Source organism: Ochlerotatus camptorhynchus, unplaced genomic scaffold (genome assembly GCF_037179485.1).
Source record: "Ochlerotatus camptorhynchus isolate MF236.1 unplaced genomic scaffold, CSIRO-AGI_Acam_v1.1 ptg000212l, whole genome shotgun sequence".
Classification (NCBI taxonomy): Eukaryota; Metazoa; Arthropoda; class Insecta; order Diptera; family Culicidae; genus Ochlerotatus; species Ochlerotatus camptorhynchus.
The window spans coordinates 1,107,917-1,129,875 of NW_027040702.1; the positions used below are offsets into that span (position 1 = coordinate 1,107,917).

At 37.0% G+C, this 21,959-nt stretch overlaps 1 protein-coding gene across 1 annotated transcript in view; it reads right to left on the reverse strand.

Annotated features, from left to right (window-relative positions):
* Positions 1–5,438: 5,438 nt before the first annotated feature.
* LOC135703342 (UPF0047 protein YjbQ) overlaps positions 5,439–21,959 on the reverse strand; it is a 113,205-nt gene continuing 96,684 nt past the window's right edge. The window contains exons 2-4 of the mRNA XM_065224537.1: positions 14,972–15,026; positions 8,570–8,651; positions 5,439–8,506 (exon numbers count right to left, since the gene is read on the reverse strand). Of these exons, the coding sequence (XP_065080609.1) occupies positions 8,291–8,506; positions 8,570–8,651; positions 14,972–15,026 (353 nt within the window). The 3' untranslated portion in view covers positions 5,439–8,290. The remainder of the gene's footprint in view (positions 8,507–8,569; positions 8,652–14,971; positions 15,027–21,959) is intronic.

A 21,959-nucleotide genomic window follows, 5' to 3' on the forward strand; every position in this document is an offset into this window, starting at 1 on the left:
TTAATAACTATTTTATTTGACGTTTGGCTCAATAACTATATTCTGCTAAGTTGAAGCTGAGAAAATTTTCCACAAGGATAGCTTTTGAATTTTTTAACAGTGCCATATGGAAAAAGGTAAGAAGACAATGAACAAAAAGTTTGGATTTCCCATAGTAATTTCCATATAAACTTCAAATGGTTTGTGCCAATTTAGTTTCTTTTCAAATGACTTCAAATTTTGGGAGATTAATCAGGACCCGATTTGGAACCGTTTGAGCACTGTGGAGCGAAAATGTCAAAATTTGCATCAGTCTACTGTGTAGTGAACTACGAAAGTTTTCCGTGGTTCCTGGAAATTTAAAAATTACGCCTGTCAAGAGGGAATAGAACACCTAATTATCTCTTTAACCAAAGGGTATCCAATCAAACCTGCTCCAAATCCCTTTGAAACATCTTCAAATGACGAAAATAATAATTTGAGAAATCCATTCGATCCTTTTAAAAACCAAAAATTCGAACAGCCGCGAAATTTCAGAAACCAACCTCATCATTTAGGCAAAATAATTGGAACTTGTCCAATAATGCGACAATAATGCGGTTCCTTTGGTGTCTTTCTTGAGATCGATGGATATGCTTTGCAACATGTGAAATTAAAACAGAAGAACTTAAAACTTATGCACACCTTTTGTTCAGTATACAGTTGAAATTCGCTGCTTAGGCCACCACCTCGATTCGTTAGTTGGATCAACCGACAGTAGCCTACAATTTGTTAAGGGGTATGAGTATCCTTTGTTGTGGTTGAGAAGAATGGATTCAATTACAGCGGATTGGAACAAGTTGCTTGAAACTGACTTTAAAAAACCAAAATATATGATGTGTGCATTTTTTTTGTTTATGTTTCATTCTAGAATTTAAAATAAAACTCAAAAGTATCGAGCAAATACCAAATGTTCACAATCATTACTTTTAATGCGCAGTCCAAACGCATATGATCACCCCTTAAAAGAATTGAAATTCGATTGTCAAATCTAATTTGACATACAGTTGCTTTTTATTTGGGTCTTGTCCCAATCAGCGGAGGCTCAACTAAAAAGCAGCCCATGTATTAAAAGCCCAACCAGCGAATTTCGAATGTAACTGTCGTGAAAAGGATCACATTTGGATGTTTTGTTCGGAAGAAAAACGTATCTTTTGTCATGTTTGTAGATATGTTGGAAAGACATCTGTCAATTGTCCCAACAATCATTCCGTAAACCAATGCAAAGGGGACCATAAACGGATTTCAGGAGAATGTTTAAGGAACCAAACTACTTCTCCTAATCCAACGTTGGTTCCAAAATCTGAACACTACAATGATTTTCCTATTTATAATGACGTTTTAGAAATAAATCTCAAACCACATAGATGTCCTAAAATCAGAGTAAAAATGATAAGAATTGAGGTTGCAGCTTTAGCCTACACTAGGGGGCGGCTATCTCAATAATTAACTAAGGTTTAGGTTTAACAATTCACAAAGTTGATCTAAGTTTGAAAACAGTTGATGGCACTACTCCTGAATGTCTTGAAGGTGTCCAAGTTCTTTACACCTGCGGTAGTATTACCCATGTTAATTGTCATGGCATCTTATCCTCGGAATGAACTTTTTTAAACAATTTAAATTTGAACTTCGTAGTCCTCATGATCCTCATCCAGGTAAGGTCGTTCGAAACAGATGAAGTAGGAAATGCAATTGACTTGCTATTTATAGAAGACTAATTAGCGAATATTAATCAGTCAATAGTTTTCAAGTTAGGTCCAGAAGATCCATTTGAAAATTAGTTTAAATAACCTTCTAATCCAGTACCGGAAAGTGATCCGAGTTAAGAAATTCCGTCATTAGATTTTCCTAGAGCTCCTTGAAACCATCCTGATGAAATCGTTCCTGAATATACCCTCAATACTGAGCAAAAACTGAAAGTATTTGAAGCCTTAAAAATACTACCTCGTACAGAAGAGTGACTTTCTAGCCTCATTAAGCTTCGAATAGACATGTTGCCTAACGCCACTTTAAGAAGAAAATTACCCATGTAAAAATGCTCTCTCAAAGTAGTAGGCGACGTTGATCAAGAAGTAGACCGGATGAAAACACTTGAAGTTATTGAAGAGCTCAGTGGACCCACTTATTGTCTGAATCCAATTCTACCTGTAAAATCAAGTACAAATAGCACATCTGCCTGGATTCCCGATTAAATTCCGGATTAAATCAAATTACTAAGCCAGATGATTTCCCATTTCCTAATATGTCCAACATACAACATCGGGAAAAAACAGTCCAAACAACCTGACAACCCTGGGTAACAAACACGTGCATTGTTTAAAACCTTGTTGTTCCCTTGGAAAAATAAGTAATCTAATCTAAAGTAGCAAGATGCCAGCTGACCTACCGGTAGCAAAGGACGTTGATATGTCGAATGCTGCCAAGAGGCGCAAGGTCTTCAATCCCCAAGAAGATGACGTTTCGTCAGGAGACCTTGCTAAGCGTGCTTTAAAAGCGAACCGGAAAATGCGAATGCTCAATTTACACCTTCACGAGTATTATGCAATGATGTTCGGCTTTCGTGAAGACGACTTAATCATAATTCATTACACCATCTGTTTGACTTCGATTATTTGGGCAGTGTTACACTAGGGTGGGTCAACTTTACAACCCCCAGTTCTCCACTGCACTTTTAATGCGTATTGAGATTCCCGATAACTGTGCGAAATTTGATCAAATTTAATTATAATCTCGAATAGGCGGGAGAACTTTAAATTTTGTATGGGAAACGAAACGATCCTATTCATTTGCGTACCAAAAATCAAAATATTGCTCAAATTTCACCAATCTTAAACCAAGTGTTCCACACGTACCTACAAGCTCATATATACGCCTGTAGGTAAACGCAGAGCAATTGGTCTACAATAATATAATAATAAGCTTTTTCCCAGAAGTCTAAGCGATTTGCAGTCTTCGATGAAGTTATTCTGCATAATAATCCTAATATATTTCCAAGATTTATTGAAATTTGAGCAATATTTGAATTTTTGGCAAGCAAATGAACAGGCGGGTATCGTTTCCCATATAAAATATAAACTGCTCCCACAAATCCGGATCATAACCAAATTCGTTCAAATTTGCAGGGCTTCGCGAATTCCGCGGATTCCGCGATTTTCGCGATTTTGTAGCGGATTTGAACTTTCAGTTGCGAAAATCGCGGATACATTAAAAAATGTCGCGAAAATCACGAAGGGACTGATGTGCTACGAAAACGGAATACGATTTTCTATTTATCGTGTTTTATGATGTACAGAGCAGTGATGCCAGTTAATGTTTGAAATCTTCCAGTTATTTTAGAATTCATCCAGTTTTCCATTATTAGTTGCAAAATATTTTGAAGTATGATTACTACTACAGCATGACTCAGATGCTTACACTTTAAACTTATATATTAGAATTGAAATCTGGAAATGCAGTATTTAATTTAAATGCAATATTGCAAGTGAATTACAACTACTCGCTTCACGGTATCGAGACGGGTAGGCTGTGTCACAGCAACGACACGCATTTTGCAGGATCGGTATTATGACAGTTAAAATAAGTTTATGTCAAAGTTACCCTACCTCATGTTGAGGGTTTGGAACAGATCAGAAAGTTTCAGAACCATCAAAAATCTTGCCGTCATTATTAATTATTTATCTCTTATCTACCAATATTATTTGTAAGTATGTGGGCTTCTTATGCCTTCGTCGTCTTTTCTTGTGAATTTATTTAATGAAATTGAAGTAACATTTTTTGTAGTTCTTATGCAGGGTGTCTACGTATGCTAATTCCAAGGACATCACGAAATGAATTTCTAGATAATTTTAAGGAAATTTTCAAGCAAAATTACAAAAGAACTTAGAGAAGAAGTCCAAGATAATTCAGAACAAAATTACAAGATAATTCTTAACCAAATTTCAAGATAATTTTGAAGTGAATTGTTTGGGAATTTAAATGAGAATTAATGCTAATTTTGAGTGGATTTTTAGCAGGAATCTTCCTAGAAAAGCTGTAAAATTTGTAGACTGTTATAAATATTTTTTTATATCTCAGAGATAATCTCAATCTTATTTTAGAAGAATTCTGAAATAAACACTGAGAAAAGGTGCAAAAGGATATGTTTGAGAAAATTATAATAAAATCCTGTAAAGGTTTTTTGCGCTTCAGGGATGTTGGACTATAGACAAATTTTGAAGAATTCGAACACAGGTCCGCATCGTCTCAGGAAAAATGCTGCTGTCTTAGTAATGACCCATTTAACCTAGTGATCCTTTCGTTTTTCGGGTCTATGCTTAATTTTAGTTTATATGTGTTGTGCATACCGGAAACATTTCCAAATTAACGGGTAAACATGGAGAAAAAAGTTTCAAAGTTGGAAAATCCCAGAATTAGAGGAATGAAGTCTCAGCCATTTGAGATATTTCAAGCCCGCAACTTTAAATTTCAAAGTTCGATGATTCAAATATTTATTCTACTTTTGGAACTTAAAAACTTCTCACGTTCCCTAATCCATGTCCGGAATATTTAATTTTAAATTAAACACCCTGAGCAATGAAGATTTGGATTTTGCATCATATAATTTTCTAAGCATGAAATCTCTAAAAATCTTAGCCTCTAGATTTCAATTTTTTCCCAAACCTTGAATCTTTGACCTTTTCTGTGTCCAATTGTGGAAAAATTGAATTCTTTAATAATTTCCTCTACAATACACTTGAAAACCTTCTACAGAACACTCTCTGAATTCACTCGGAAATGCTGAAATTACCTGAAAAAACACTTGAAGTTCTCCTTAGTATTTATTTTCTTGAAATTTGCATAGGAGTTTATTTTTAGTCCTGCTCAGAATTTCCATTAATTCTTTGAAATGCTCTCACAATTTCCTTGGAAATCTCTTTTACATTTTCTAAAAATTATCACCGGAATATTTTAGGAATAATCCTCAGAATTCCTTAGAAATGATCGTCAAGATGTTGTTAAAGCTATCATCGGAATTCCGAATTTATTTTTTTTTTTGAATTTTGGTTGTAATTACCATAAAAATTTCATCAAAACTCCTAAGCAGTATTAATTTTGTTCAAAATGAAAACCTCAAATTAAATTTATTGCCTGGTAATTCGTTTTGATTAATGATGATTTTCAAGTTAATTTTCATTTCAAATAATGTTTCAGAAAAGCTATGTCGCTTTTATTAATTTGAATCTCATAATGTGTTTTATGATGTTCACTAAAAAGTCAGAATTTATACTACCAAGAACATAACTGAATATGATACATTGTTATTTGTTTTTCAAAATGGTACACACTCCCTTAGCTCAGTTGGTAGAGGCACAGCTACGAAGATTTGATGGAAGGATGGCTACATGCTTTTGGATGGATGGATGGATGGATTTCTCGACTTCCTTGGGCATAGGATTGCACAGGCATAGAAAGCTCTCGGTTAAAATGTTGAAGCGCTTCAAAACACTAAGTTGAGAGCAAGCAAACAACTAATATGCTATAAGCAATAAGCTTGAAAGACCATGTAGTAGTAATGCAAATGGTATTTACAAGCAATGAAAACAGTTTTTAGTCTGTCGCGGATTAGTATTTGAAGTCGCGGATTTCGCGGATCAAATTTTAAAGATCTTGTAACAGCCCTGAATTTGACACCGTTGTTGAGGACCTTATTACTCATCGAAAGTAATAATTAGGGAACAGGTGGTTATGATCCACCATACAAGCTTGACCGCGGAAAAATGAAAGGGTTAGTGAAGCCTGTTATGGACATAGCTTGCTTTGGTGTTGTGAGACAGTCGTACAAAGCCTCCTTCTCGCAAGTATACCGTGAACGAGAATGCCTCTCCAGTTCAAGTCTTGGGAGCAACTCTTAAGGTAGAACAGGTCAAAGAAGGAGTGCTAAAACTTGGTTGGTCAGCAAAGGCTACGTGGCACCTGTACAATCGTATGGGTGATGATAATTTAGCAACTGTAAACTCTAGAGAGAATTCATATCTGTAACTGTAACCCGTTCGATTTTGTTTGCTAACCTTGTTAAAATGTTATATTTAATTATCTTAAAGATAAATCGTCCAGCTCAAATCTTTGTAGGGGTAAGAGGTGAGATCATCATCATCATTAGCACCATTTCACGATGAAAGCTGTGGAAGGAGCAACATCCAAGTTATTCTGTGACCGAAATGTGGAGAGAAAATACTGGTATCCTCAAATATATCTTCGGCAAGATACGTCTAGGACCCGAAGAAGCTCTGAATATGTTGCTGAAGGCCAATTGTATAAGGCGGTTGAATGTAGACTCGTAATCGGAGCTCAGACAATGCGTCCGGTAGCATTGCGCGATGTTGTTCGTACGGGTTTCACGGTTTTAGTAAGATTGAGCGTTGCTGTAGTGACGGACAAGGAAGCAGCACTAATCGGTCAACTGCTTGTGTATAAGGAAAGAATGGATCAGAGCATCTCCGAAACAAATGGGATCGTGTACGGAACAACAGGATGGTTCAAGTTAGAGGCAACTACATCCAGGACTTAACTCCAGATGAGAATATCCTACAATTGGAAAATAAATACATATTCTGTAAGAGCTGCTCTTTTATATGTATTGTCATTTTAATGATTATATCCTTTCATTTTGTGTTTCAATGTATGTGTGAAAAAACATATTTAAACAAAAATAAAAAGGCACAAAACGATAGCTGATCGGGTTCAGGTGGAAACCGCTGGCGAAGTAAGGTCGATTGAAGTTAAGCAAACCTAGATTCGATTGTGTTATTTTTTTTATAAAACGCTTAATGGTTGATAGTCTGTAAGTGCTTTTCATTGTGGAATTAAGTCAAAAAAATGTGAAGAGAAAACGGCTGGACTAAGAGGTGGCTTTTACCATTCAACGTGGGTGCTAGTCTGGAGTGTCAAATTCGCCGTAGACACACTCGGTTGTCGCTACTTAGGTGGCAATCAGCATCGTAACCACCGCATTTTGATTCCGGGTGAAAATTTACCCATCGAATCCGCTGTGCGGCCACACTAGATTACGACAATTCCAACCACAGTCCGAACAACCTCATGCGGCAACGCCATTATGCCAGCCAAAGTAATAACGTTCCTTTTGTTCGCATTCAATGAGTTCTGAAAATTAGAGGAAAAAGTTGAAAACTTTGTAAATATACTAGTTGTTAGATACCCGTAGGTTAATAGTTTCTGCCTTTGCTTTTTGCTTGATTTAAACAAAACTTATTGAAAGGGCTCGAATTTTCAGTTTTAAAAGTTTTAGAACAGCTTTGATTCTTTAGTTAGCTAATTTTTAATCGAATTTGGTTTCCTGTGAAATTGGTTTTCGGGGTTAGAATGTGGGTGGAAGTGTCTAGGGAAAAAAAACCTGCCCTGATTTAGAGTCTCTGGCCGGACTTACGACAGTACCAGTGGCCCTTCATTTTGAAGGAGGCGCTAAAGCTACTGGCATTTGGTAACCTACCACTTCCCGTGGATTCGAACTTCGGGGAACAATATTCAGGGTTACAGTTTGTGCATATCATAAGTACCCTTTGTAATACCGTCGGACTGAAATGAACGTAACAAAAAATCTGTGAAATAAAGCAAAACAAAACATTACGTATCTACATCTAACCTTGGGTTTGGTATTTCAGCTATTCATTAGTTTTACTAGTTGTCTCATGTTGCGATTCCTGACGAATTAAAAATCATAAAAGTAAAAACCTAGTATTCTTTGTTCCTAATTCTGCTGGTAAAAATTATTTCTTTTCCGAGTTTTCCTCTTCATTTTCTTTAACTTCCATGTAGACATCTTAAATGCTATTATCATTGCGTTTTTTTCTTTCATATGAAATTTGTTTAGCGATTTCTATTTTTTTTATATCTAAGTATCTATTACCTCATATAAATTGTAAATTAAATATTCTTTTTTGATGTTTCCTTCGCTCCCCGGTTCATGTATCTAAGTTACTCGTTAGATTTATTAGTAAGTTTTCTGTCTTACCTAGACTTGCTCCGTATTCGTTTTGCGTCATTATTGATTTATTAAAATCTGCGGCAAATTGTTCATTCCTTCATTAATTATTTCTGGTTTTCTGCCATCACTTTATAATTAACATAATTATGTATAGGTTATCATCCCCTTCTTTAACCTCCGTCTCTTAGAGCTTACTCCAATAGTGTTATGACCCTTATTAGTATGAAACTTACAGCAGAGCACCGCTCTAACCCACGATTACCGACTATCGCGAGCAGAGCGTGGCCGTCCCTAACTGGAGGTGGACGCAATTGGCGATACCGGCGAGAGTGGACTTCGGGCAGAGTCCCGGGGGCAGCCGGACAACGTTATCACCAGCTTGCGGGAGCCAGCGTGATCACGGTGCTCGCAAAGCCACACGCCCTGCCACGTGCCTAGAGACAGTTTACCATCGGTAATTGGGATTGTCAGTGAGCTGCCGAGAAAACACGCTTTCACGTGGGCGGGCTAAAAACAAAAAAATCCCATGAGCGATCGTTCTACAGTTTTTGGAGCGCCAAGGATACTTACCATGTCGTCTGGACCTTCGCAGGAATGTCGGTACGGTAGTCCTTCCGGTACAATCTTATTTAGCATCATTTCCATATCGTCCCTGAAAAATTAAAATTAAACCTCGTTAAGCCGTATATTAGGTTATAAATCGATTGCAATGCGCGGATCAAAGTGATATGTGGAGGTATTATACGACTGTGAAAAGCATGTAGCTACGCTGTAATGTCTGAGATGATTTTTTTTTCAAGAAGTTATTGCGGGAAGTTGAAAGAACTAACCGGAGGAAACAGGAAGCCACTTGTGGAGCTAATTAGAAGACACTTCTGGTGGAAATCCGAAAATAATCCGATCAAAATCGGTATGAACTTTTGTGGAAAATTGTTATAAAGTTCTGGGGTGTACGGAAAAAACTTCATGGGGAAATCTTAAAAAAGCTTGATGACTTCTGATTGGATTCGGAAGACAGTTCCAGGAGAAATATTTTTCATGATTCAATTTGCGTAGATAGGGTAAATTATGGCTTCGGCACCCATTGACTGTTTTCGGCAACCGAAATTGAAACGTTAATTTCACTGTATTTTCCCATCAAAACTCTTCGCTGAATGTATAAAGTCGATTCCTTACCTTTTCAGCTTCAACCTGATTACATTTTTACGACTGTGCAATCCTGTTCTGCCATATTTTTCTTTAAATGAAATATACACACTACAAAATACGGCTGATTTTGAGTTGCCAATAATAGAACAGCTGGTTAACACGCAGTTCAAATGGAAAGGGTGCCGAAGAAAAAGAGACTGCCGACAATAGTCTCACTCACCTGAGAAGTTTGGAGCGTTGTAAAAACATGTTCAACCCATTTTGATCAATTCTGTCGATTGGAATTGGTAGAACAGGAAGCAGCAGATAAATGTCAACAAACAAACCTGTCATGTATGTATGTGACGCTGAGAAATCGCTAATAGAAGTTCGGACGCTGCTTAGATTGACGAGAATACGTAAATTCCCCTATATGGCAAAATTAATGTTCTAACCCTGTATCAAATTAAGCTAAGAAAAGAATGAAAAATGAAACAAAACAACCTGAAAATTAAATGACCACTAGGGCCGCAAACATTTACGAGATAAAACGTTCGGGAGAAGTATGGAGGAATCCTGAGGAAGTCGGTTAATCATCTGGTAGTGCTGGAAAGAAACTTTCTGCGGAAGTTGTAAAAGCTTCCCAGAGAAGACGAAAGCAGGAAGGAACCTCCTGGGTTAGATCAGAGGAATCTTATGGAGAATGGCAAAACAATCTTTCAGCGCAAGCCAGGAAGATTTTCGAGTGAAGAAATTTCTAGGAGCAGCTAGAAGAGAACACCAGAAATAATTCTGGAGAATGCCGGGTTGAACATCAAGGGATAATTGGAAAGTTGTCATAAAATCCCAGCGGGAATCAAATGAAACTACCAAGAAAACACGCAAGTATCTTCCGAGCAAAGTCAGACAAACTTTCGATGGAAGTAGAAAAAAAAAATCTGAAAATAAGAGGATTTCTAGTTATAAGTAAATTTGGTTTTTTTTTTTCATCTGCTGCGACCACACACTTAGAAAAATTGATGTGAATATAGGTGCTCTGAGACTGACATATACGAACGTCAATTTTTACATAAAATTGAGTCATCTTACACGTGACGAAATCCATCTTTGACATAAAGGATGAGACGTAAACAAACATGTCATGTAAAATTAAGTGCTCCGAGACTGAAAAGTTCGAAAGTACGTTTGATTGAGCTGAAATCATACGTACTTTCGAACTTTTCAGTCTCGGAGCACTGATTTCATACGACTTAAAAAATAAAATACCTTAATTTTTTTCATATTATTGAGAATAACATACGCCATTTCAAATGCCGTAAAAAAACTTTGCCCCAACTAGAGATATTAACATTTGAAAAGGGCATATTTTTAGTAGAAAAAACTCTTGATCGGCGAAAGATATCGACAAGCTCTTTGCAGCAAAAATTTGTGCCTTCTAAAGATCTAAATGTTATTTGCAGACACCTTTGCTGAGAAATTTAAAATAAGAAAACTAGAGTAAAACAACTGTTGTTTGAAATTAGCTCAGCTATAACTTTGCTGCCGTATACCTTATTTTTTTTCATGATAATAAGAACTACCCTAGAAGTCATTGTCATAAAAATGAGGGCCTAACTACAAGGAACAACTTTGTAGAAGAGACTTTTAGCCTAAAGTTTCAATTTCAGGTTCAAAACCTATCATTATCTGCATTCTGGATCACTGTGCACTGTGCGTGGATTGAATCCTAAGCTTCTTCGCGTTAGGATATCAATTCAGCTTATCGTTTATCAAAACGAATCCTGCTGCAAACCCAACCCTTTTATCCAACATCCCAGTGATTTCTCGTGGAAGTGCAGAGGACTCCTTGGCTTCCATCAAAGCGAGTGTCACGTAAACACAGTCCTACCCATTCCTATATTGACCTGCGTTCGGGCGCGGCCGGCGCTGGTATTGCCTAGTTTGAGATCACCAGTTTTTACATATTGAGGATGAATGCTAGTCCCAAGCATCGTCTATTGGTTCTCTGTGTAATTTCAGCTGATCTGGCAATACAGAATAACATCCGCGGGCGGTCAATCATGGTCATGCTAAGTCGTTTGGTGAATTTTCACTAAATTTTACACTTCGAAAATATATTAAAATGTTTGAAAATCCCTCTGTTGTGGATCGGCCAATTTACGAGAAGGTGTCAGTCAAAACTGATTCCTTGTCTGTCAAAAATAAGTTTGCTAGCATTCCAGGTTTATTTGAAACTTTTCCATCAGTCAAAATGAAGTGAAAATTCACCAAATGAAACACAGCCTAAGCACAACCTACACTTTGCCTTTGTTTTTAGAGCGGATGTTTTTTACAAATGGAATGTTCCTACTGTAGTTGTATTCCATATTTCATTACCTTTCCATAAATACCGTTACATTTGATAAGGAGTCGAGATATTGTTGAAAATCTAAAACCCTTTCTTGACTCTAAACTCGGCCTACGAATTTTGATTGCATCCTAATGCATTGAAACACCATTGAATTCACTTTTGCGTACGGATAAAGTTAAACATGTAATGCAAAATGGATTCGGTCAGAGCGCTTCTTTTTTTTTAACATCGGTCTCTGTTTCGCAATCTAGTGCCAATCACAGACGGACATCGATTGCCATCCATTGACGGGATATCGCACCCATTCAAACACAAAAAATGGTCCAGGATCAACGGCTTTACTTTCCTTCCGAAGGAAGACGTGACCAGAGATTTTTAAGCCTCAGAAAAAATCCCACCGACCTCGGCTGGGATTGAACCCAGACCCATTGCACAGTGGGCAAAAATTGACAAAACCGCGACTAAATTGAATATCTCGGCTGCCAAACGGTTTCAGTCAACATGTTATACATATTCTCAAAGGAAAAACTCTGCTGAATCGATTGGTGGTAGTCTCATTGGCCGAAGACTTTTGTCTACCGGGATCAATCCGAGTTCCCAGTAAAGTAGGATACCTATGCCACTATCTAAGGACATAATTGTACACATTAGTTAACGTATATTTATATGTCCTCAGGGAAACTCTACTGGCCTAAAGGAGGATCCGGAACGACCGACAGAGTGGCCACATTATAAAAAAATGTCTTAGAACCTTGTGATTTTTTCTATGTTGTTCAGAATCAAGAGATCAAAGCGTATTTAACATATTCTTTGATATGTGGCCACTTCATCGGTCAATCCAGATTATTTGGAGAACCATAATATGGCCGCTATACCCCAAAATATAGTTTCCATATTAATTACGCTTTGATCTCTTGATTCTGAACAACATAGAAAAAATTACAAGGTTCTAGGACATTTTTTATAATGTGGCCACTCTATCTATCGTTCCGGATCCTCCTTTTGGCCAGTAGAGTTTTCCTGAGGGCGTATATGGTGTCTTTACACCAAATATACTTAGTACTATCAATTTCCAGTCATATAAGTTAAGTAATGTGTACAATTATGTCGATAGATAGTGGCATAGGTATCCTACTTTACTGGGAACTCGGGTTGATCCCGGCTCTATCTCGGTACGTAAAAGTCTACGGCCAATGAGACTACCACCAATCGATTCAGCAGATTTTTTTTCTTTGAGAATATGCATGAATTGAACATTCCAAGCGTTCTTATAGGTTTTTTTTTGTTTGGTAGCTTTTGATTGAATAATTGACTCGTTTACGCCGTTGTGCTTGTAGATGGAAGCGAAGAAATTTCATCCCGTTAAATTTATGGATTTTGCGTTGCTCTGGATTTTTTTTCTAACATATGTGGATTGTATCAGACGGCCAAGACGTATTTCAAGACTATACATTTCGTGCAAGCTTTACCACAAACCGGATTACCCTGTGAATCGAACCGTCTACAATTGCGACTTCCCCTCTAACACATCATGCCAGCTTGTTAGGTTCACTTGGCCAGATTTGGTGAGTTCGTTCCATTTTGTCCTTTACAATATTTTCATACTTAATTTCCGAGTACTAGTACTAGTGATACTACAAACATTTCCAACTCATTAAATACGCGTCAATCAAGCAATACCGCTTGGTTGAAAGTCCCAGTACATTATTAATGATTCCTACATTGAAATGTATTGGAGCGGGGCTTAGCAAATACGAAAAAAGCTTCGGAATGCTTGCGTTCTTGAAATGGGCTTTAGGAGTTGTTATAGAGCTGTCACCTTCTAACTCCCGGATTTAAGCTTCTTGAAATTATTTATATAAAAGATGGTTCCAGGAGGATTTTATCCATAATGCCACTGCCAGTCAGTGGACAAATTCATGAAAGAAGGATACATATGTGGTAATATAGTAACAGGTTTCCTAATGACTACTGACTACTGATATTAGGCAGAATATAATGTTTCAACAAACACGTGTCGGTCGAATTAGGATTTATCCCAGGCTACTATTGTAGAAAAACGTAATTGATAGATATTGGGCGGACCGCGTCGGAATGTTTAGAAAAATAGGGCGCACGCTTGATCCGGTTTAAGATACATTGTTGACTGCTTTCGGGAACATGATTTCATTTTAATAACTTGTTTACTTGTTTAACCAGGGCTTAAGCAATCGTCACGTTGGTCATAGCTTGTTATGATAGCCTGAACAATGCGTAAAGAGCAAACCGCGAAACATTGAACGTCGCGTGAAAGTGGAACTTAATGTAGGCCTAAGTGCTTTTTCGTAACTTTTAGTTTTCGGATTAGAAAAATAATCGGTTGCAGGACAGTGTTACCGATTTATATTAGATAATTCAAAGCTATGTTGATCATTATAACATTAAATTTTGAATAACAAATGATAAGACAATCTTATTCAAATGTCGTAATAATACCTCTGACCAAGGAAAAATGATTTATATAGTTTTCATAAAAGTTGACGATACAAATACTAATGAGGAAAGGAATTCCGCATTTCCTTTTCCCAAGTCCTTTTCCTCTCCTTCCCTTCCCTTCTTCTCTTTTCAGAAAGCGAGTAATGGCGCTATAACCATATGCCATATAGGGCTAGGACAAGAGTTAGTGCTCAGGTCCCAACCGCTAGAAGAAAATGGTAGCGAGCAAGGGCGCTATAACCTAGGCGAATACAGCATTCCCTCCGTATAGGTTACGTCCGCACACCGCTCTCCGTTGTCCTTCAACTGAGGTCGGCTGGATCGATTGAGGGATGGCAGTGGGTTGGCGGTGCCGTCCACGCTTGTACGGAGGGAGGACTGTACGCTCGAACACAAGGGGTAAATACCTGTGTTCCATCCCAGGAGATCGGACAACCAAGGAGTGTACATTAACATTCTTAGCTCTGTCACTCCCAACGATTTATATAGCCTATTTTCAAATCCAGCATACGGAGCGGTTGGTACGGTATGTCCCCGCTCTTTGATTACCTGTGGATTAAATGTTAACCACTGTCTATACTTATTAAGTAGACATGGTAAACATTCACTTCCACAAAAATTAACTAAACGCTACACAGTAGGCCTGGCCGCTTTATTGTTTGTTTCACATCCTTGATGTGCAGCAGGCATTAATAATGACAAGAAAAATGATAGATGTATCATTTTCCAGGATTCTTTCAAGTACTGGCTGTGTATGTGAAGACTAGACTAGACTAGAATAATTGACTCGTTTACGCCGAAATCATGGATATATTTTATGTTTTCTGCTCAATAGGACCAAAATTGGGGGGGATTTGATTTCCAGTCTGCAAGAGCAAATTCAACTACTAAAACACTCCAACCATAAAATTACACATTTACCCTAGTGAAGAGTAAAGTTCCGCTCATTTTCCATCGTCACGAATGAACTAAATTCCCGAAAACTCTATTGAACTCCTTGGTAACAACAAACAACTTACCGTACGTCCGGATCCCAGCTTTCGTTCAACGCTAAACTTGCCGATGTGTGTAGAACTGTAATGAAATAGAAATAGAAAAAGGAAACCGATTAGTGGCAGTGGCACAGCACGTGGATCAACGAGAGTACCACTATCTACTGTGGTGCATCTTTTCTACAGCAGATAGTGGTAGCAGCCAGCGACGTAGTCGAAAAATTAAATTTGCAAAGAAATTTCCGGAACGCTCTGATAACTCGGGTAATCCGCAGTAGTTAAATTAATTACGCTTTGCAAAAAAAAGATAGGGCCATGGCAAACAGCCATTAGCGAATGGTGGGAGTGAAAAGACTACTTATAGGCAAAGTTATTGTACAAGATTTTGGTAATTGTTAGAAGTCCATTTGTTGAAAATCCTTTTGCACAATATAATTTAATGGATACCTAGCCATAATTGTTTTTATTTATCGAAAAAAAAACTGCCTCGACCGGCTGGACATGGGAAACAGGTGTAGAAAGCGAAATCCATAGTGTGGAAAATGTAATAAGAGCAGACAACTGCTTTCAAGCCGGTAGCTTTCATTTTTACTAATGTGTTAATTAGTAATGCAACATAAGTTTAATGGAAACATTCTACTCGCATAATTCGCGCAACATTTACACCAAACCCATCAGCGTCAAGTGTAGCAGGGGAAGGAAATAAGTATGTAGTTTGTGATCGCACTCATGTCATGAGTTGCTTTGAATAATGCGCTGTGCACCTCTTCTAGCGGTCTGATGGAGAGACGGGGAGGTGTGCTACGTATAAGAGGCGATCCATTAAGTACGTCACGCTCGTAAGGGAGAGAAATCCGTGGCAAACAATGTATAAGTTATAGGAAAAACATGACGAAAGGGAGGAGAGGAGGGAGGGTTTATTATTCCCAGAATTTTTCATGACGTACGTAATGGATGCTCCCTTAAAGCAATAGCAAATAGTAGCGTGATCATTGATAGTCACCTAAATGGAAGCACATATCCAGCGTACATGATATCCGTTCGTTCGTAGTAGCTACTGCACAACAGCCAAGTCAACAGCAACGGCAGAAAAAAAGTAATCAAATTAAATAAGATTCAGCACATTAGCATAGCTTTTCGCCGGAGACAACGGCTTTAAATGCATCCGTTTAGTTAAATCACGCAGCGGAATGGATACTACCATCAAGTGTGTGTATTAGGATGTTTATTAAGTAGGCAGAGTGCTTTTGATTGGAAATTAAACAAATTAGTTGTCATAAAATTAGATGTTGACACCAGCACACAATAAGGTGACGTTATAAATTAGCACTTCTATGATTTGTTTATGGAAAACAAACGAGCTAATGATATGCTGTTTTTGTATGGGAGGAAATTATTCACACATTGATTTGTAGAGCTGATTTTTTTGTCAGTTGTTATAACTTTTTTCTAATTCTAATCACAAAAAAAAGAAGAACGCAGCTGATTCATTCGTACCGTAAAAAGCGGTTTAATTGATCAGCTGGGCATATTCAACCACGGACATGTCTCATTATTTTTCTTCAAGTGCAATATTGTTTTTAAACGGTTTAACCTTGTATGTGTGCCCATTATTTTCATTCATACCTTTTTTTCTTTCAACAGTTCAACTATTGTAAAACAATTAAAATAATATTGATTTTAATCGAAGGCTTTTTCAACGAAATCGATCATTTTAAACCATTCGGAATATGTTTGGATCTAGCACTTGTTTTCAGAAACACATTTTTCATTTCAAAGCAACGAAAAATCTTCTGTACGAGCGAGGCTTAACGATTTTACTCTAGATTAATAAAATAATCGAAAAATATGAACTTCTATATATTGGAGCTTAAGTAAATTGCAAGATTATTGAATAAGACATTTTTGCAAATCCTCAGAATGAAATTTAGATATTTAAAAAAATCGTCAAAATTTGAACAGCTCAGAGTTAGGCGATTTTGGTAAGTGATTGTCTACATATACATTTCAAAAACAATTGTATGGGCGATTGTTTGTGCGGGAGGGGGATCTAATACCTCTAAAAAAACCCGAATTTATCCACCTATGGTGTGATCAGACCCTTCTTACTTATTCAAGTTTATTTATTTTATTGTCATTATCAGTGACCAACCCCCCCACCCCGTGTCATCCAGTGACGCTACGCCACTGCCTGGGGGTACCCGGAATATATCCGGGTGTAGTCTATTTGGTGAGGCTACCAATCACCTTATCATCGTATTTTAATGTGATTTAATGGGGTTTAATTCAATTCATATTCAAGCAACTTCCCCGGGGTACCCGGAACATGTCCAAGTGTGTCCAATGTGGTCTGGAACACTTAACACGACTTGCATTGATCTTATTTTTGAATTCTGTAGTAATTTGATGTGTCGCATGATGGTTTTGATACGCTTTCCGTTAAATCCAGCGTGAAAGCCCATATTCACCGGATCTTATTCCGGCCATATCTCCGGAACCGTTTCACCGATTCCAAAACCGTTCAATAGGACCCCAAGACCTATCATTTGGCGCCGAGTTTGTCCAAATCGGTTGAGCGGTTGCTGAGAAACGCATTCATTTCGTTACATACATACACACACACATACACACGTACACACACACAGACATGTTCCGATCTCGTCGAGCTGAGTCGAATGGTATATGACACTCGGCCCTCCGGGCCTCGGATCGATAGTCGGTTTTTCAAGTGATATCTATACCCTTCTTTGTAAGAAGGGTAAAAACGGTCTACAAATTATATGAACAGCCTCTTAGAATTTTTTTCGAATGCCGAACATTGAAACCAATGTTTTAGACTCCATTAGTTGAAAGTTTAACAGTGTTTTATCTTTTTTAACTTTCTTCCGCATATTGTTATGTCTATTAAAACAATCGTCTAAACATGGTTTAGTATACAAAACGATGTTTAGACGTTTTAATAGACAAAACAAAATCCGTTTAATTCCAATATTTCATGACAAATGAGTGTTGTTTGCCAATACATTTGGTATCCAATAGAGTGAATGTTTAGAACGTAATGAATATAATGAGCTGCAGTTATTCAAAAACAGTGAATCTGAGAATACTTTTGTAATGTTGTATAGGGTAAGTGTGCCAGTTATGACATTAGTGCTCTAGTTTATGGCCCTAGGGCCTAACTCAAATTTGAAATATATTTTCATGGTTTAATGTTCGTGGATTTTTGGCCAAGTATATGTTCTACCCTTGTATCGAAACGAATTTTGAAAATAATGTAAAAATGTTAAATTTAAGATAGGACCAATAAGAGGACCACAAGGTACAAAAACTGTTACACCCTAACAAAAAAAAATCGCCAAAGCTGGCTTCAAAACATGGTAGATGTAATCTCCTTTTAAAATTATGAACCGGCAATTAGCGAAAACAAAACATAGATGGTGGCAATCAGTAGTTTCATCCATTACCAGCGCGACATAATCGCAAACAGTTGGCTATTTTCTCTCCAAGAGTCAATCAATCTAACCTCACTTCACTTGTTGATCGATTGGATCAGAAACATGAGAAGCTCAGAAAGTGTATTCCACCTGTTCACCGGAAGTGAGCCGCCGCCATCGACCATCTGAACAAAAGAGACCTGCATTGAATGTTTCTACATTATACACATACATACATACGCACAGTGCTGGTCATAAGTAAAGAGACGCAAAATTTACGGATGTCCACAAAAATTCTTGATATTTTGGCTGCTGTATGGTTAAATGGTTCAAGATTCATCGGTCAAGTTTTGAGCAAAATTGGCTGAGCGTGTTACAAGTTTCGAAAGATTTTAATGAAACGTAATTTTTTGAAGAACTCTTTCTAAGAATGATTATTGAAGTGCCGTAAAACGGGGTATCTATGGTAATGCGGGTAACTTTGATAGTAAAATATAATGATTAAATTTACTCTTGGCATTGTTTTCGAATTGGAAACATTGGTTCCATTTTGTAGCTTATGGTATTGCCCTTGATGTCGTACACTGCAAATAAAATTCACGTAATATTCACCTGAAAAGGTACGTAAATATTTTCCATCGTACTTTTCAGGTGAATATTACGTGTTTTGGGAATGAAATGTTGTTTCAAGTGATTCATATGAAAAGCAAGTGATTTTCACGTAAATTTTATCGGACGTTCCGATGATCGTCAAATTAGCTTCACTTAATAGTTACGTGAATTGTTTAGTAATCGTCACTGGATTTTTTTAGTAATATTTATGTGAATTTGTGGTATGTTTCATGTGTTTTAATGCAGTGGTATTGCATTATATCATCCGGATTTTTTTTTTAATAAATTTTAACTTATTTGTTGAATTTTTACTTTATTATAATCAACATAAAATTGTTCTTTTTAGTAACTATCGTGAGTATCAAACCTATTCTTAAATCTATACCCAGTGCAACAGGTTGTTGTTAGGTTGATCGTTCTGCATTTGTTTACTCCTCAATGCTCTATAATAATTGCTGCTTCTGAATAAAGTTAAAGTTGGTTATTGGTTTATTTAAAACATTAAGTTTGATCCTTACATTTATTTTTCTCCAACAACTGATGACTTCGAAAAGGACATCATGTCTCCAATAGACGTCTTTTTGTTGTAAGCACTCCTGTAGTTCGGCGATTAAGCTTGTGAGGACTGCTCAATCCGATTTTACGCTCTTCAATTTATTTTGGGTATTGAAAATCAGGATTCATATATTGATATTAATCAAACTTACGCTCATAAACATTAAAAATCCCCAATCTCGTAGTAACAAAAATCACCTATTTTCAACCGGCGCCATTTTGAACTAACAAATACGCAAAAACAGTTTTCACATCATGAGGTCACTTAAAATTTACGTGAACTTCACTTAACATTTATCTGTATAACACTTGAACTCCATCAGTGAATCTAGTGGAATTCATTACCATGCCATTGATATTTATGTGCAGCATGTAATTCTTATTGGATTTCTATTTTTGAAAGGTTACCTGATTTTTCAGGTGAAATTTACGTTTCTCGTTAGTTCAGTGTATAGAATGTTTATGTAGGGTAAGTGTGTCAGTTATTGAACTAGTTCTCCAGTTTTTGGTCCTGGGGCCTAACTCAAATTTAAAATAAATTGTCATTGTCATAATTTGAGTAGACATATGGCAAATGTTGCGATTTAACCTTGCATCGAAATAAATTTGGTAAAAAACTGATGAAAATGAAATTTAAGATACGTTGATAGATTGATCAATCAATTAGTAGAGTAAAAGCGTATCCGCAATTCAATTTACAAACGTCACCGTTAACCCACATTTTACTTCATTCATATCCACATAGTACCGCGATAGAATGAGAAGGGTCATAAATGCATGCAAACGAACCGAACAAGTGTTTTGCTGTTTTTTTTTTCTTTTTCTTGACTCGGCGCACCTAAAGGTCTCAAACTAAAAGAACCAGAAAGGGCAGTATATAGTGTCCAAGGCCAAAGTAACCATGGAAAATACTGAAGCCGTTTTCAACTATATAAACTTTGTAAAACTTATAGCGAACCCCACACGTACATATATTGACGCGAAGGGGATTTATTGACAATAATATTGATGATGTGAATACAGAATTATGGTCAATACCGATGTATTGACGTCAATATAGAATGTATTGACAATACGATTATTGTCAATAAAAGCGAACGTGTAGGGTCCACTTATGAAATAAACTCGTGTTCAAACACGACTCTGACTTCCATGCGACTTCCTCTGGGAAGACCGCAAACTGAAGAAAGCCGTTGGCTAGTGATCTACGGTCTATAGACCATCCAGTAGATACCACTACGTCTAATTCTTGAAGGTCCTCCGCGATTATTCACATTCGTTAAACAAGATCTACCGGGATTATACACGGTGCTGTTATGCGAGGTTTTTGTAACATACCAGCATCGTATAGTACTCTTTAAACTTTTCCGTTGAGCAAAAACAAAAGTAGAGTAAAGTGGGGCAAGGGTACGCACCATAACATAAAATTTTAGTTTATAACCGTGAGTCAATTCCTTGACACTTGGCCACAATCGCTTATTAATAGCTATTTAAAAAATCATGACATTCTTCTTAAATCTTTGATTAAGTAAGATTTTTTAAAGTTCCAACCACGTACTTTATGCTTAACGGCGTGTTTGGAGTACCATCCAAATCATTTCTGGAAAAGTTCGACTATTTGGGTAATGGTTCGTTTATGGTATTTATTTATTAGGGCAACTGGTGCGGGAAGAATGGAAATCTTACTATATGTTCCAGAAACGTCTATTTTAATTGAATGAATGCTTTCGTAATTTATAGCAAACCCAATTTGGACCTTTCCTCATCTTTACGCACATGTACATTCAACTATTTTCTTTGTTCAAGTGTTGAAAGTTGCTATTTTTAGCGGTGGGAATTAGCATAAACGTACAAAGCTGACGTATTTAATATATTCGGCAAATTATTGCACTAAAGCGTACTAAAAAATATAAATGATTTGACCACCACTCGAAGTTAATAAGGAAAAGGGTCTCCCATTAATTACGTCTTTCCTATATCGTCTGTTGATATAGACCACAAACTAACTGGCATATAGACCAATCATAATACACGAATACTTAGGTTATAATCTTCTTCCGTGATATCCTAATACCGCTTCCAACAAATTTTAAATTATAGATGCAAGATCGATGCAAAAATCGAGAAATTTCCATACTTCTAGTGATAACTTATAGGGTAAATGATGGCTTCAGCACCCATTGACTGCAACCAATTAAACGTTAATTTCGCTGCACTTTCTCACCAAAACAGTTCGCTGAATGTATTTGACGATTCCTTAGTCTTTCAGCTTCAATGTGAAACATTTTAACGACTGAGCAAACATGTTATGCCAGGTTTTTTTTTTTCAAATGAAACATACGCACTAAAAGTACGGCTGATTCGAATTACCGATAATAGATTAGCTGGTTAACACGCAGTTCGAATGGAAAGGT